We start from the raw sequence: 14,309 nt of genomic DNA, 5'->3' as shown, positions 1-14,309 counted from the left end.
TTAGAATTTTTGCTTGTTAACATGTAAGGTGCCCATCAATTTAGAGTTGTGGAAAAATGGGAAATTGGTTTAATTATCCTTTATTTCATGGTGGTTGGTGGCAAATGTCAGCATTTCTTGTTGGGGCAGACATAAATTAGACCAATATTTAACTACACTGTGGCATTAGGAATATGCTCCAAAAGCATAAATTCCAAATTATTGGATAAATTATTTAAGATAGTGAATTCTAAATGAGATTTTTCTTTGTGTTCACATGATAAGGAACAAATAATTGTATTTTTCTTTATGGACAGTTGAAATCAATTTATTGTATTGGGGCCCTTGGTTCAAAAGCTGCTACTGATAGGACAGGGTTCCCTCAGCATGATACAGGTTCCCTTGGGACTGCCACGAGTTTCTTGTAGAGCCAAAAGGTGTTGCTAGTGGCTGAGATAAAGTTGGGTGTTAAGGAGCAGTGTCTGGAGCTCCATGGTCCAATCTGGTGGCCACTGGCCACACATGGCTGCAGAGCATTTGAAGTGTAGCTGGTCCAAACAGAGATGTACTCTAAGTAGAAAAGATGAGCCAGGATTTGAAGACTCAGTACCCAAAAAAAAAAGACTATAAATAGCTCTTTAATAATTTTTAAAATATTGTTTACATTTGAAAGATGGTATTTTGGATATAGTGGGTAAAATAAAATATATTTAAATTAAATAAATTTTGCCTGTTTCTTTTCACTTGAAGATGCAACTGTTAGAAAATTTACAGTTACATGTGTGGCTTGCATTTGTGGTTTGCATTGTATTTTTTATTGAACAGCACTGACTGGAGGACCAGTACTCATAGCCAGTGTGATGCCCACAGCTTTTTTTTTTTAGTATCCCTTTTATGAATATATAGTGTCCTTCTTTGTCTCTTTTAATTGTATTAAATTTGAAGTCTAATTTGTCTGCTACTAATATAGCTATCCCTGTTCTTTTCTGGTTGTTGTTTGACTGAAATATCTTTTTCCAACCTTTCACTTTCAAACTATTTTTTTCCTTGTGTCTAAAGTGAGTCTTGTAAACAGCATATAGATGGGTCCTGTTTTCTAAACCATTCTGCCAGTCTGTGTCTTATTGGCGAGTTTAATCCATTCACATTTAATGTTATTACTGTAAGGGCAGTACTTTCTTCAGCCATTTTGTCTTTTGGATTTTATATGTCATATCTTATTTTTTCCTTTCTCTCCTTTTACCATTCCTGGTAGTCTCCATTTCTATACTCTTCTCCAAACCTGTTTCTCCTATTTTTTCCTGTCATCCTGTAGTACTCCCTTCAGTATTTCTTGTAGAGCAGGTCTCTTATTTACAAACTCTCTCAGTATCTGTTTTTCTGAAAATATTTCAAACTTTCCTTCATTTTAGAAGGACAGTTTTGCCGGATATAGAATTCTTGGTTGGCAATTTTAGTCTTTCAGTATTTTAAATATATCATACCACTGCCTTCTCACCTCCATGGTTTCTGTGGACAAATCCATACATAGTCTTACTGAGCTTCCCTTGTATGTGGTGGATTGCTTTTCTCTTGATGTTATCAGAGTTCTCTCTTTGTCTTTGACATTGGATAAACTGATAAGTAAGTATCTTGGAGTAGGTCTATTCGGTTCTTTTCTGTTTGGGTTACACTGCACTTCTTGAATCTGTAATTTTGTGTCTTTCATAAGAGTTGGGAAATTTTCAGTGATTATTTCCTCCATCATTCTCCCCCCCCCCCCCCATCATTCTTTCTATCCCCTTTCCCTTCTCTTCTCCTTCTGGGACACCCATAACACCTATATTCCTTGGCTTCGTGTTGTCACTCAGTTCCCTGAGACCCTGCTTGTATTTTTCCATTCTTTTCCCTATCTGTTCTTTTGTGTGTATGATTTCAGATATCCTGTCTCCTAGTTCACTGATCCTTTCTTCTCCCTCTTCAAGTCTGCTGTTGTATGTCTCCATTATGTTTTTCATCTCTTGTGCCTTTCATTCCCATAAATTGTCATGTTTTTTCAAGCTTACAAATTCTTCACCCAGTGTCTTCTTTATATCCTTCATCTCTTTTGTCACGTTTTCCTCCAGCTCGTTGATTTGATTTAGAAGATTTGTTTGAACATCTTTAATTTGTTGTTTCAACTCCTGTATTTCAGTTGAAGTGTTAGCTTGTTCCTTTGTCCACATTTTCAGGTTTCCTAGTATGGCTCATGATTTTTCGCTGTATGGGCATCTGATTTTCTTGAGTAGTTTATCCTGGAGCTTGTTTTCACTCTTTTACCTAGGGTTTCCTTGTTGGCTGGCTTTAATCTCTATCTGTTCTTTGACATTCAGTTCAACTTATTCCAGACCCCTTTTATAGCTTCTGTTGCTGAGAATTTTTCAGCTCTTGTATTTCTGGTTCCCTTTAGCTTCTTAAATGTTGTACCACAAAGAAATTTAGCTAAAATTAGTGGAATTGAACAGGTATCAAATTTAATAGCCTAAAACTGTAGCTAAAGACATCTAAGGCAAGTTGGTGACAGTCTTGTTCATTTAAGATGATGCAGATGCCAAATCTGATTAATTTTGGGAAAGAAACAGTGGATGGACTTTTTTTTTTTTTTTTTTAGTGATGGGAAGAGTGAGGGTGAGAGAGTCAGGTCTTGAATTGTCTGGATAAGCTGTTTACATAAACTGACTTTATTGGCTATATGGCAACTCTTATATTTTTGGTTTATAAATAAATACCTGACATTTTGAAATGACATTTTTTTAAATGTAATTTTATTGAGATATATTCACAACCCATACAATCCATCCAAAGTATGCAATCAGTGGTTCACAGTATCATCATATAGTTGTGCATTCAACACCATGATCAATTTTAGAACATTTGCATTACTCTGGAAAAAGAAATAAAAAGAAAAAAGAAAGCCCCAAACATTCCATACCCCTTATGCATACCCGACTTACTGACTTCTAGTATTATACTCTACCCAATTTTAAGACATACCATAAAGGTAGGTTACCTAAGACAGTGTAGTATTGTCAGAGATAGATATATAGATCAGTGGAACAAAGTAAAACATCCAGAAGTAGATCTATACAAACATGGGAAACCGACTTTTCTTTCTTTTTTTTTTTTTTTTTTTTGCTATATACCTATACAATCATTATCAAAGATCAGGGCTACTGGATTACAGCTCAGCAATTTCTGATGTTTCCTTCTAGCTATTCTAATACACTAGAAACTAAAAAGAAATATCTATATAATGAGTCAATAGCCATAATTTGTTAAATCCTAATGAAATGACATTTTGATTTCTAATTATTATTGATGTTGGTGTAGTTGGGTTGATTTTGGAATTAGGGTTTTCTTCACCTTGGTTAGAAAAACATGGTGGTGTTACCTCCCTGAAATCAAATAAGATAATTTATTTATTAAATTTTAGCTTTTTAAAAAATGTTTTTTATAAAGAGGTGTTAAATTTTTTTGGAGTAGTATGCCAAATCTTTAAGATTTTCTTCATGAAAGGAATTTTATTTTTCTCCTGATTCTAAAAACAATAGATATGCCACTAACTGTATTTTAAAATGATTGTGTCATGTAAATTTCACCTCAAAAAACTGTAAGAATTCATTGTAAAAACTAAAGCAATAAGGAAAAAAAAAAAACCCAAAAAGATGACAGTAAAAATGACCGTAAAATCCCACTACACAAAGGACACCACTGTTAACATTTTGGTGACTGTTAATTAACTCTCTAGTCATATATACTCATATGCTATTACTTAAATGGGAATACTGTACCTGCTCATTTGTAACTTGAATTTTTTTTTCTCAGTAAATGCCTTTGACATCTTTCCACATCAATAAATGTAGAATTATATCTACATTTTTGATGGTTGCATAGAATTCCATTGATAGATTTCGTAAAATAGTTTCTCCAACAACGGGCATTTATACAAAGTGCTTTTAGTAAGATCTTAAAACAACAATTATGTGTGGTCAGGTTCCACACTGGCATCTTGGCCATGTGGAACAAAGCAGAGGTGTGCTTCCATGTCTTGGTCAACATGTTAGGACCTTGAGAGAAACCTGTGTGGTTTCCAGAAATTGGAATTGTTTATTTCATAAATATTTAATTGATTTTCATAATCTATCTTACTGAGATTCAGAGTTAGTATCAGGTTTTGCCTTATGTTATTGTAATTATTTCTTTCTGGTGGTGCTTTGGAAAGTTGTGCAATAATTGTGTATGTGGTGAAAACAGTTGCATGTTCCAGATTTTTTATGTGGGTCCGGAGGTCTTTTGCCTTTGAGAAAATAAGAAGTCAGGCAGTGCATTCCATGTATTTTATCTTGTTTTCATTGTACATATATTTTTTTTGGACAGAGAAGGTATACACTAAACTTACTGAATTTATTTTTTCTTCCATTAGACTTGTAAAACAAAATATTTAAAACTGATGTGGATAACAAAACTCAAAAAAATTCTTGAGACTACAGTGTCTTCAATTTACAATTCCTGTTTGCTTTGGCCAGAAAGAAAAAAACCCTTAGCTTTATGTGGTTGAACAGTCTATCATTAAATGCATTGTCCTTCTTTTTCCTATTACAGTGCAGGGAAAGGAAAAGTCAGATAATGTTCATGTTATAAAGGACTCCAAACACTTGGCTTCTCTTCCACAGTGTGTGTGAGTGTGTGTGTATGTATAGAGATAGAGAGGGTGTTGATTTCCATTTTCTCCCTCTCACACTGTTATTTCCTCTCTCAGATGCTGTATAGTTTATGGCAAGGGATTTGGAGGTGGCCAGACCTGGGTTCAAACCTTGCATCTGCTATTTCTTAACTGTGGGACTTTGTGCAAGTCACTGAACTTTTCCTAATCTTTGTTTCCTCAGCTGAAAAGTGGACACAAGAAAACCTGTCTTACAGGTGATATTTAAGAGAGATAATTTTGGCAAAATTCTGTTTCTTGCTTATAATAGTGCTTGAAAATCGAGCTAAAATTCAAGTGACCACAACATAATCTGACTTATGCTAGATTCCTCCTACCCATGATTTTTTATTTGAAGTGAAATTCACATGACAAAATCAATCATTTTAAAGTGAACAGTTCAGTGACATTTAGACATTTACAGTGTTGTGCAACTACATACTCCATCTAGTTCCAAAATGTTTTCAGCACCGCAAAATAAATCCTCATACCCATTAAGCCATTATTGCTCATTCCTCCACATCCCACCCCCACCCGTGCAACCACCAATTTGTTCTCTATATTGATGAATTTCCATATTCTGAGTGTTTCATATAAATGGAATCATATGTTGTGTCTGGATTCTTTTACTTAGCATAATGTTTTCCAGGTTCGTCAACACTGTAGTGCGTATCAGAACTTCATTCCTTTTAATGGATATATAATTTTCCATTGTATGGATAGAACCACATTTTGTTTATCCATTCATCTGTTGATGGACATCTGGGTTGTTTCCACCTCTTGGCTATTGTGAATAATGCTACTATGAATCCATATGAGAGTAATGTTTGTTATTTCATTGTATTTTATTTTTTACAGTTATTTTAGAAGAACCGTTGAAGGAGCATGGGCAACCTCTGGGGCCAGGAAAGCTCTGGCCTTTGCTGACTGCATACTATAAAATATGTTGCAAAAAAAAAAAAGGTTTGGTTAAAATGAAGTCTGTACTTTGGGTTTTCTGTTGCAACACCGTCATTCTCACCTGCTGTGTATTTGTTGAGGAAACCAGGTCATTTGTCTGGTGTAGTTTTTCAGTCTGAAGTTTGCTGATTTCGTCTGTGAGCTGTCATTCATCATGTTCTTCTCTTCTCTGTATTTCCTATAAATTGGTTGTTGGATCCCACAACTTGATCAAATTCATCTTCTTCAAATTTAATTAGTTTGTCAATTAATTAATTTGGCAAGACTACTTTGTTGTGTTCTATATCAGTAGGCACATGTCTGATTGTCTTTTTTTTGGCTTTTGTTTTTGGTGATTGATGATTCATTTATTAAGAGTTGTAAAACAATGATATTCTATCATTCCTTCTTTGTTTATTAGCTGGAATATTTCTGTAAAGAGAAACTGTCCTCATTGATTAATTGGTCATTCACCCAGAGGTACTGTTCTTACAGGGAAGGCAAGATAAGTGCTTGATACTTTCCCTTTATTTGCCAGTCTTCAAAATAATGAATTGGTGCACTAGCATCATCCCATGGTAACCACTTTTTTCTTTTTTGAAATATTATGAACCATGGACCTAGACACACTTAATGTATTTCAATCCTTGAAATTATTATCCTGGCTGAAGCTGCATGTGTCCCATTTTGGTCAGTGGGAACCTTTTCAAGTTGGTTCTTAAGTCCCTTTGACTTAAAAGTCATCGATAAAAAGTCATTGCTAGCTTCCTTGTTACCTGGTACGACATGATGTTCGGGGCTCATCTTGTACATTTCCTGCCCCATACCTGGAATGCGTCATTCAAAGAGCCCTGTCTCCTTTTAGTGGGAAATGGCACTTGGAGACCACGGTCTGGTGCTAGAGGCGTGCACTGCCACTCCATTGGTCGTTGTTTCTATGTCTTTTCACCCAGAACGAGGAAGTATTGTTTGATTGTAAAGATAAAATCCATCATGAGTTTTTATTGATATTTCTAATTCAAATTCAGGACTACATGGTTTTTTCTTAACCTCAGCTTTCTTTAACTTTCTCCCAGGTGAGAATCTCTGATTCTCAGTGACACCAAGAATGATGAAATTTAAATGTCACATAATTACTTGTTTGCTTTATATAATATTCTCATAATGATAATACCAATTCTAAATAATATGATGACTGTAAACAATTTGTTATATATATATATATTGCAATTTTAGTAATTTGGAATTGTTTCTTTCTGTGTGATTATGCTATTTTACTTTTTTTAGGAATTATTACAAATTTTAATTTTATGATTATGTAAAACGTTTGTATGGTTCCAGTGCTAACTATACACAGCAATGCATATTCAAAGAAATCTAGCCTTCTAGCTTGTTTCCTTCCTTCCCCTTTAGGTAACCATTTTTTTAAATTATGTTTTTTCTTTATATTTTTTTAAAAAATTCGTGAATGTGTGTATATATCATACCCAATCTTCTTTACACACATGGCAGCATACTATAAGTTAAGCCCGTTTATATTTATTGATATCATTGATAAGCTTAGCTTAGGTTTGGTCATATGCTTTGTTATATTTATATGTAGATAAATATACACATATAATTTTATATAGTGTTTCACTATGCAGTATGTTTTGTTTGCTCTTTTTTTGGAAGTATACTTTTTGTTTTTTAGGAAAGGTTGTGTTTTTCCTAATGATAATCTTTGTTTAATCTTTTATACTACTGTTAGTTCCTTTTTTTAATTAATGTCGATTAGTTTCTTTCCATGGACATATTGTAATAGCTAGTCATATCTTCATTCACCTCTTCTCTTCTCCAGCACTTGATTTGGAGTAAATCCTTTTACTCCCACTTAATACCTGTAGTCAGTCAGCAAACTTATTCTGTTTGTTTCTGTGCTCCCTCATTCTTATCTCATTTTTGAGTTGCACTGTATTTCCATTGTCAGAACAATGTCATTAAACTATGTGCTTTCCCCTGTGATCATCATTTAGTCTTAGCTCAATTTACTGTTCTATTTAGTTCCAGGTAATGTTCTCCACTAGTCTATGTGGTGGGGTCTCAATCAGTCGTGTTGGGTCTGAAGCTCATTCTCTGGTAGACCCCTCAGGATGAGCTCAGGAATTTGCTTTCCTTGAGTATCTTTTGTTTCTCTGTTGTCTTCAGGCATAAAATGTTTCTATTGAAAAGTCTGAGGACATTGTGATTTTTCCCATGTTGCCTGGATGCCTTTTTTCTTTCAAGTTCAATAGTTTAACTGAACTTGTCTTAGTGTTGGTCATTCTGAGCCATTCCTTATGTTTTAAATATAATTTTGGAGATCTGTATATGATGTGTCTTCTTAAAGCTGCAGAGAATTCTGAATGGGTGTTCTGGTTAAGCAATTACAGCTAATGGATAATGGAAAACCTTCTTTTTGTTTACTAGTGATAATAGGCAATAAAGTGTTTGAGCAGCGTTCTTTTTTCCCCACTACCTCTGATTTTGGGAGTACTGTTCATGCTGTTAAAAAGTAAAATATATGTGTTCAAGTTGACAAAAACGCTTCTTTTCTGGGGATTATTTATGTTTGGTGTTAGTATCTCTTGCTGTGGTATCTGTACCTAACTGTGTCCTAGTTTGACCCTCTAGAAAGCCTGAACAAATAGACAAAAGCTTTATTCAGTCTGCAAGTGGTTAATTTGCTCTTTTGCATTAGTGTGAGGACATATTGTTAGAGGGGTCCATTTCAAAGAAAGAAAAAAGTAAAATTTTGGTTGTCTTAAATTTATTTTAACTGATGAGGGTTTTAGAAGCTTATTTTATTTTGATATATGCAGTCCTGCTTTTAAAGAATCTCCCATTTAATAGCCAAAAGTTTAGAAATGAACAGTGTCAAAGAATTATTACTCTAGTGATTGAGTAGAGGTTCAGGTCGGAACACTTCTGTGTCACCTAGGCGGTCATTTCCAGTTACAAGTATACAGCTGTCTCCAATACTTTATTCAGTCTGTTTTCTGAAAAGTTGCCTACATTGAATTTTTATAAATGTTATATCTGTATTTTAAGTGCACCAAGGGAGATCAGCTGTTTGCATTGAGTCTTCTACTGAAATGAAAAATCCTTTATCTGTGATTTATTGAGACTAATTCTAGATTTTTGTTTAACTGTGCTCTTGATTTTTTAATGCAAGGCAAAATTATAATTAACTCTACACAGCGTTCTTGATCATTTCTTTTAATATTATGGAAAAAAGGACATTTCCAATAGAACCTGTCAGCTTCTATAACCCTTTAGCCCCCAAGTCATGAGTGTTGTTCTCCTGCTGAGCTCAGTTACTATCACCTGTGTGCCAATAATCTGTGGCTTTCCCTGCCCTCATATCCCTCACCTGCCTTCCCACAGGTGCTGGAAACTCATTGTGTTCCACACTGAACTCATCCTGTCAACTCCTGACACCAAACCTGCATCTCTCCATTCTTTACTCATGATTTAGGCAAGCCATCCATCAATGGAAAAATCTTTAGCATTTCTAATTTCACCTAATGCATAATAAATATATAATCCCCAGTGTATAGAAAATATCTTTTATGAAGGTTCAACGTTAGATGACTGTTAAATTATTTGAGACTGCTGCTTCTATTTAAGGCAATTAGGCACCTACCCTCTCTATAAATCATGCAGTTGGAAAATAGGGCTAGCAAATGCTAGACATACATAATTGATAATTAAACTTTCTAAGTGACAATTTGCACTGTTGTTTCCCTACAGATGACTGGTCTTTCTGTTTGTAAGTTTCGATGGGTAACTTTCAAGAGTTCCTCAGTGATTGCTTTGATTTTGGCTGCTGTTACTCTCACATAATCTGTTTTCCTGCTTGTTGTTTAATTCAAGAATTTCCTCACTCTGTGGTGAGTGATTTTGTCCACATTTTTAAATAGATTTTTCTAGATTAAAGCTCCATATATAAAATATCCAAAAATGTTTTTCTGTTAGAATTTTCTTTTCTGTCTTCCTTCCTATTGCTTTTTCCAGGCTGAAAGTGCTGGATCCTGTTTTCTTGAGTTTGCGCTAAATCAAAAGTTGTATAACACATAAACTAGATATTTGCCTTTTTGAAAGTTCTTTATATTAATTTGATAATTGGAGGTATATGAGTGTATTATATTATGGTTTGAGTCCTTCTTTTTGGACAGCTTACCTTTATGGGAGAATGGGATTGTAGAAATTTGGGGTAAGAGGCATTTGTTTAATCACAAAAGTAGAAATGTCTTCCCACATGGAATTCGCAGTGTTACCTGTCTCCCTTCATGACTTATTGGCACCGTCACATCCTGGCATAGATCCTTGGTCTGCCTAGATGAAGTTGATGGGCATTTTGACCCCTAACCACTAATTTCATCTTATTATAAATAAATAAAATTTCATTTTATTGTTGAAAATATGCCTGCCTCCTGGGAAAAGGGGTCCTGTGGTGACTGATGTCCCTGCGACCCTGGCCATTAGTGCTGTTAATGAATTTGAGGCTGAGGTCATGGAAGGCTGTATGTGTGTGTGTCCGTGTGTATCTTTTCATAGTACTAAACCATCCCTTATTAAACTCTGTGGTCTGTGCGGTGACTGGTAGGTAAAGTTAGGGATGGCTGTATTATTTACATCTGTATTGTCCTATGAAACAATCATTTGTATGTTGTAACAAGTAAAGGTGTGAAGAGACTTCATTGTGGAGGGTTATGGAGGTATAGATGTAGTGACAGGTGGGTCCTGAGACTTCTGTGTAAAGGTGTGAGCTGGTTTATGAAAATCTAAGTAAAGAAATGTGTGTGTGTTTATATACATGCTAATATCTATAGTTAAGATTCCCAAATACGTGTCATAACTACTTCAAATTTAAGAAAAAACCAGTAACAAAATACTGATATATATTAGTATGTAATGATATATATTCATATATTAATGAATATATATGTTCATTAAAATGTATTGTGGGGCCTGCTGGTCTTTGGGCTGATGGTATTATAGATGGAGTATGATCAAGATTCAATTAAAGAATGTTAAAAGGAAAGCAACTATCTGTTTTACATACGGTTTTGCTCATTTTGTGATATTGTCCCAAATCAGGAAAAGAATAGATTCATGGGGTTAGAAATTGCTCTAATTATTTCTTTGAAGGTTGAAATTTTTAAAAATCAGCTTTTTTTCTTAGTTCAGTCTGGCTGGTTTCTGTTTGTTTGATTTTTGCTGTTTGTCCCTCTCTAGGTAGCTATTTTGCCAGCCACTTCATCATGGGCGGAGAGAAGTTTGATTCAACTCATCCTGAAGGTTACCTGTTTGGAGAGAACAGCGATCTGAACTTTCTCGGAAATAGACCAGTAGTGGTATGGTTGTCATCAGTTTACTTCCATGTGGAGCTTAAGTGGCCAGTTCAAACATTCTGATAAAAATAAGGTTGCAGTTTCTTGTTCAGCAGTGTTCGCAGCTTGGTCTGAGTTGAGAGGGACCTTAGCAGTTCAGACCACAGCCTCTTTGGTCACACTGGGTCCTCATGCACTAGACTCGGCCTGAGGGTTAGGAGGAGTCTCACAAAATTAAGCCTTCCTGAGGATTCAGATCTCTGCCCGAATGTTACCTCCTCAGGGAAACCTTTCCTAAACCCGCCAGCCCTTATCTTGCTTTGTTTTCCTTCTTCATAGCACTTAATGCCAAGTAAGTTTTTATTTGTCTCTTCCTCTATTTATTATCTGTTTTTCCCTTTAGAATGTAAATTTCATAGGTCAGGGATTATTTTTACTGCTGTATCCCAGCATCTAGAACAAAGCCTGGAACATAATAATAAGCCCTTAATAAATATTTTTAGAATGAATAATTTAAAAAGTTTCCTTTGATGTCTGAGTTGCTAGTAGAATACTTACCTCTCAGCTGTTTGTTCAACTGATCCCACACACTTTTATTGAGCACCTTCTCTGCACCCAGCATGAAGCTTTGTAATAATGTCTGCCGTGTGGCTGTTGAGCGGCCACTGTGTGCTAAGGAAGGGCCTGGAGACTTCTCATCCATTATTCCTAATCCTAAGGGAGACCTGCCCCACAGAGGATCTGTTATCACTCCCATTTTATTAATGAGAGGACTAAGGGTCAGGAAGATGAATAATTATAATAATAGCTAACATTTATGAAGTGCATACAGTGTTTCAGTAACTTTTCCAAGTGTTGTATATAAAATGTGCCCCAAGTCACATAACTAATCTATCTGGCTACACATTGGTAATCTTTCCACTGCTTCTCACTGCCTCGAAATATACTGCCTTCCTCAAGAAACTCCCAGTTTAGTTGGGCAGACAAAACATCTAGGCAGGAAACATTTAAATGACATTACAAGATCAGAAGGAATTCTGAAGGGATTGGGCATAGGAGTAGGGGATAGGAAATGTGACTGGCTGCAGTGCTGGTGCTGGGGAGAGGTGGGAAAAGCAGGTGTGGAGCGGAGCTGGGAGGAGTGATCAGCTTTGGACAGATGGGGGAAAGTGACTTTCCAGGAGTGAGGCACTGAAAGTAAAGGCCTGAAGGCATTTAGGTTTTTGTGGAATTGGCAAAGATTTACTGAGCAGCCTACTGTGTGCCAGGCACCTTGTTAAGCACTGGGGATACAAAGTTGAAATCAGCATGGTTTGTTCTTCCCTGTAACAGTAAGGAAACCAGTCTGGCAGGACTGGACATTTTCTAAAGGTAAAAAAAAAAAATCAAGATTGGAAAAGTAGGTGGGACTTTATTCCTGGTGGCCTTGACAGGTTTTTGACCCTCTATTGTAGGCTGTGGGGAATATTTAAGATTTTTAGGTAAATGAGTGACCTGGGGAAATTGTGCTTTTTGGGGAAGATCAATTTGGTGATGATGTTCCATTTTGAGCTTTGATTTTTTTTCCATCAGATTTTTTTTTTTTTCATTTTCTAAATTGTGTAAAATATAAAAATAACTTTGTTCCAGTTTGCTAATGCTGCCGGAATGCAAAACACTAGAAATGGATTGGCTTTTATAAAGGGGGTTTATTTGGTTACACAGTTATAGTCTTAAGGCCATAAAGTGTCCAAGGTAATACATGAACTACCTTCACTGGAGGATGGCCAGTGGCGTCCAGAAAACCTCTGTTAGCTGGGAAGGCACGTGGCTAGCATCTGCTCCAAGTTCTGGTTTCAAAATGGCTTTCTCCCAAGACGTTCCTCTCTAGGCCACAGCACCTCTTCAAAATGTCACTCTCAGTTGCTCTTGGGGTGTTTGTCCTCTCTTAGCTTCTCCAGAGCAAGAGTCTGCTTTCAACAGCCATCTTTAAACTGTCTGCAGCTACTCTTTCAGCTTCTGTGCATTCTTCAAAGTGTCCCTCTTGGTTGTAGCAAGCTTGCTCCTTCTGTCTGAGCTTATATAGGACTCCAGTGAACTAATCAAGGCCCATGCTGAATGGACAGGGCCACACCTCCATGGAAATTATCTAATCAGAGTTATCACCTACAGTTGGGTGAGTTGCATCTCCATGGAAAAACCCAAAGACTTAGAATCTAATCAACACTAATAACGTCTGCCCCCACAAGATTACATCAAAGAACATGGTGTTTTGGGGGGCATAATATATCCAAACCAGCACAAACATAAAAGCCATTTTAACCATTTTTTAGGGAACTATTCTGTGACATAAAGTGTACCTTTCACTTCTATTTCCAGAATATTTTCATCATTCCAAACAGAAACTCATACCTTAAGCAATAATTCCCCATTCTCCCCCCACTCCTGGTAACTACTATTCTGTTTTCTATCTCTATGAATTTGCTTGTTCTAAGTATTTCATTTAAGAGAAATCATACAATATTTGTCCTTTTGTGTCTGGCTTATTTCACTCAACATGGTGTCTTCAAGCTCTTCAAGCTCTACTATGTTGTAGCATGGATGAACACTTCACTTCTTTCTTTTTTTTTATTTAATCGTATTTTTTATTTTAGAGTATAACATAGTCATAGAAGTGATAACTTTCCAAGTGCAATTTAACAAGTAGTATGTTATGGGTTACAGTTTCACAGTTTCAGTTATTTCCTTATTGTGAAATGTAACATAGATACAAAAAGATAATATCTTTCAAAGTATGATTTAACAAGTAGTTATACAGGAAATTTCCAAAAATATTGTGAGTTACAGCACCATAGTTTAAGTTATTTCCTTGTTGTGAAATATAACATATATACAAAATGTTGATAGTTTTCAAATTACAATTTAACAAGTAGCTATAGAACAGATTTCAAAGGGTGCTATGGGTTATACAGTTCCACCATTTCAATTCCTTCTTTCTAGTTACTCTAATACCCTAGCAACTAAGAAAAAGAAAATTATATAGCAATTCAGTATTCATCATCCTTTGTTGAATTCCATCTTGTCAGTTGCTACCCCTTCCTCTGGTTTTAATCACTTTCTGAACTTCGGGATTGTCTAGGCAGTCACCACCTTAACTTGTTCATGTTGAAAAGGGGTGTTGACTTTATGCAAAAAGCAGGCGCATCTGTTTGATGTTCTTGAAGAGGCTATTGCCTCTGGGTTTGGGGACTTAGCTGTCTTAGGAGTTCTCTGAAGGATTTAAGTTTCTAAAGAATAAATTTATCGAGTGAAACTTTTAAAGAGTCTCATTCACTTCT

The 14,309-nt window shown here is 35.7% G+C and overlaps 1 protein-coding gene across 3 annotated transcripts in view; it reads left to right on the top strand.

Moving 5' to 3' along the window:
- The window catches only part of RNF157 (ring finger protein 157), a 117,354-nt gene that overhangs the window by 26,141 nt on the left and 76,904 nt on the right, over nucleotides 1–14,309 (top strand). For 2 of the 3 annotated variants that reach the window (XM_037809311.1, XM_037809312.1), the window contains exon 2: nucleotides 10,898–11,016. In XM_037809311.1, the coding sequence (XP_037665239.1) occupies nucleotides 10,898–11,016 (119 nt within the window). Of the gene's footprint in view, nucleotides 1–9,444; nucleotides 9,550–10,897; nucleotides 11,017–14,309 lie in introns of those variants that run through there. The other variant, XM_037809313.1, reaches the window with a different exon arrangement.

The sequence above is a fragment of the Choloepus didactylus genome, chromosome 18 (genome assembly GCF_015220235.1).
Source record: "Choloepus didactylus isolate mChoDid1 chromosome 18, mChoDid1.pri, whole genome shotgun sequence".
Taxonomy (NCBI): Eukaryota; Metazoa; Chordata; class Mammalia; order Pilosa; family Megalonychidae; genus Choloepus; species Choloepus didactylus.
This window is presented reverse-complemented; position numbering and strand designations above follow the sequence as displayed.